The sequence below is a fragment of the Galeopterus variegatus genome, unplaced genomic scaffold (assembly GCF_000696425.1).
Source record: "Galeopterus variegatus unplaced genomic scaffold, G_variegatus-3.0.2 Scaffold12458, whole genome shotgun sequence".
NCBI lineage: Eukaryota > Metazoa > Chordata > Mammalia > Dermoptera > Cynocephalidae > Galeopterus > Galeopterus variegatus.
Window position 1 is genome coordinate 24678 of NW_007738569.1, and position 1890 is coordinate 26567.

At 62.7% G+C, this 1890-nt stretch overlaps 1 protein-coding gene across 1 annotated transcript in view; it reads left to right on the plus strand.

The window, feature by feature from the left end:
* Nucleotides 1-1890, plus strand: part of LOC103581153 (ral guanine nucleotide dissociation stimulator-like) — a 5825-nt gene that overhangs the window by 2883 nt on the left and 1052 nt on the right. Inside the window, exons 3-4 of the mRNA XM_008563052.1 lie at nucleotides 127-279; nucleotides 909-956. Coding sequence (XP_008561274.1) covers nucleotides 127-279; nucleotides 909-956 — 201 coding nt within the window. The remainder of the gene's footprint in view (nucleotides 1-126; nucleotides 280-908; nucleotides 957-1890) is intronic.

The following is a 1890-nucleotide window of genomic DNA, read 5'->3' on the forward strand; positions in this document are numbered from 1 at the left end:
CCCTGTCCTCACTTCCATTCTGGTGACAGGGACTCTGCGTTTTACTACTGAGTATGTGTGAGCTGCTCTTCCTTGTCCCACCCAGAGTGAACATGAGTCAGCCCAGGCCCTGGATGACACCTGCAGGGTGGGGACCATCACGGCAGGCACCCTGGAGAAGCTGGTGAATCAGCTGGTGCCTGCCCTGCAGAGCGGGGACCCCTTCTTTGTCCCCACCTTCCTCTGCACCTACAGGAGGTTCGCCACCACCCGGCAGGTGCTGGACCTGCTGTTCAAGAGGTGAGCGTCCCCCCGCAGCACAGTGGGGACTCGGCCACCCACTGCTGTGGTCCAGGGAATGCCACTTCTCCTCTGTGAGTCTCGGTTTGCTCATGTGAGGACAGGGGTGCTCAGAGGACCCCCTCCTAGGGCCGGTGTAAGGACAGTGAGGTGAGCCGTGGAAAGAGCCCCCACGCCCGGCCCTGCGGGACGTGCTGCCCCGGGTGCTGCTGCTTCTTGCTCCTGATTTTCCGTCCCCGTGGAGAAGCTCTCTGCCTCCAGCGTCACTCACACGTGGCCTCGGGCAAAGCGGTATCCCATTTGTAGAGGAGGTTCCAGGTTCCACCTGGGGGTCCCTGTCTGTCCTGGGTGTAGCCCGAGCAGGGACCACTGGGGCTGGCCGAGGGGCCCCAGGCCCACTCAGAGACCTGGGAATGAGCTGGTTACGGCCCATTCATTCAGCAAACATACACGAAGCGCCTACTGTATGCAGGCACTTCCAGGCACTTAGTGTAATTCAGTGAAGGGAGCAGACAGTCACTGCCCTCCGGGGCTTCCCTTCTAGTCGAGGTGTCACCCAGTCCCACTAGCGCTCCTGGCAGGCAGTGGACCCAGGACGTTAGACGTGACGCCCTCCTGACCTCCTCTAGGTACGGATTCTTCTGCCCTGACCATGAGGAGGATGACCAGCTGAAGAAGTGAGTGGGCTTAGGGACAAGAGGAAGGGATCCTGTCTCCACAGTGGGGACATTTGGGGGCTGTGGCTGGGGAGGGCTGGGCAGAACCCCGGCCCCGCACACCTGGGGGTTCCCGCTAGAGGACGGAGGTCCGGGGCATCCCCCCAGGAGGAAAGGAGGAGAGAGCTGGGGCGGGTCCCGGGCACCCTGGGGAGCAGAGGGGAGGCTGGGGGTTCAGAGCCGGCCCCTGTGACAATCCATCCCCACAGTCCCGTCCCAGCCAGGCTTGCCCACCCCCGTCCTGTATTGGGGGCCGTGGACAGGAGGTTTGGGGAGCGGCCGGCTCACACCTGGGCCTCGCCCTCAGCCCTTCGGGTCCAGCGGCACGTGGGCCGGGGTGGCCTCTGACTCTGCCCGCCCCACCCCAGCGCCGTCTGCTCCTTCCTGGGCTGCTGGCTGGACCTCTACCCGGAGGATCTCTGCCAGCCCTCGGACCTCAGCTGCCTAAACCAGGTGATGGCCTACGTGCTGCTGAACGTGCCCCGCTCGGCCCTGGCGCTCCGCGTCCACCTCCTCCTGACCCGGCTGGAGGATCCGGAGCCCAGCCAGGCAGAGCTGCACTGACCCCACGCCCGCCCCGGTCCCCACGCTGGTGGCCTCCACCATCCTTTCCTGTTGCCCATTGTTGTTTGTATTGATATTAGGAACTTGGTTTTTAATAAAATTGAACTTTTCAGTTACTGAAACTTGTACAATTCAGGGACAATTGCGTGCATTCACGGTGCTGTGCAACCACCACCCCTTCTACTGCAGAACAGAGCCCCCAAGCAGAGGAAGGGGTTCCTTGGGAGAGGACCCACACCAGGTCTCCCTGGAGGAATTGAGAGAAGCCCCTGGTTTACAGGGAGCAGGTGCATGTGGAGCCCGTGGAGGAATCCGGGACTGTTGCCCTGGC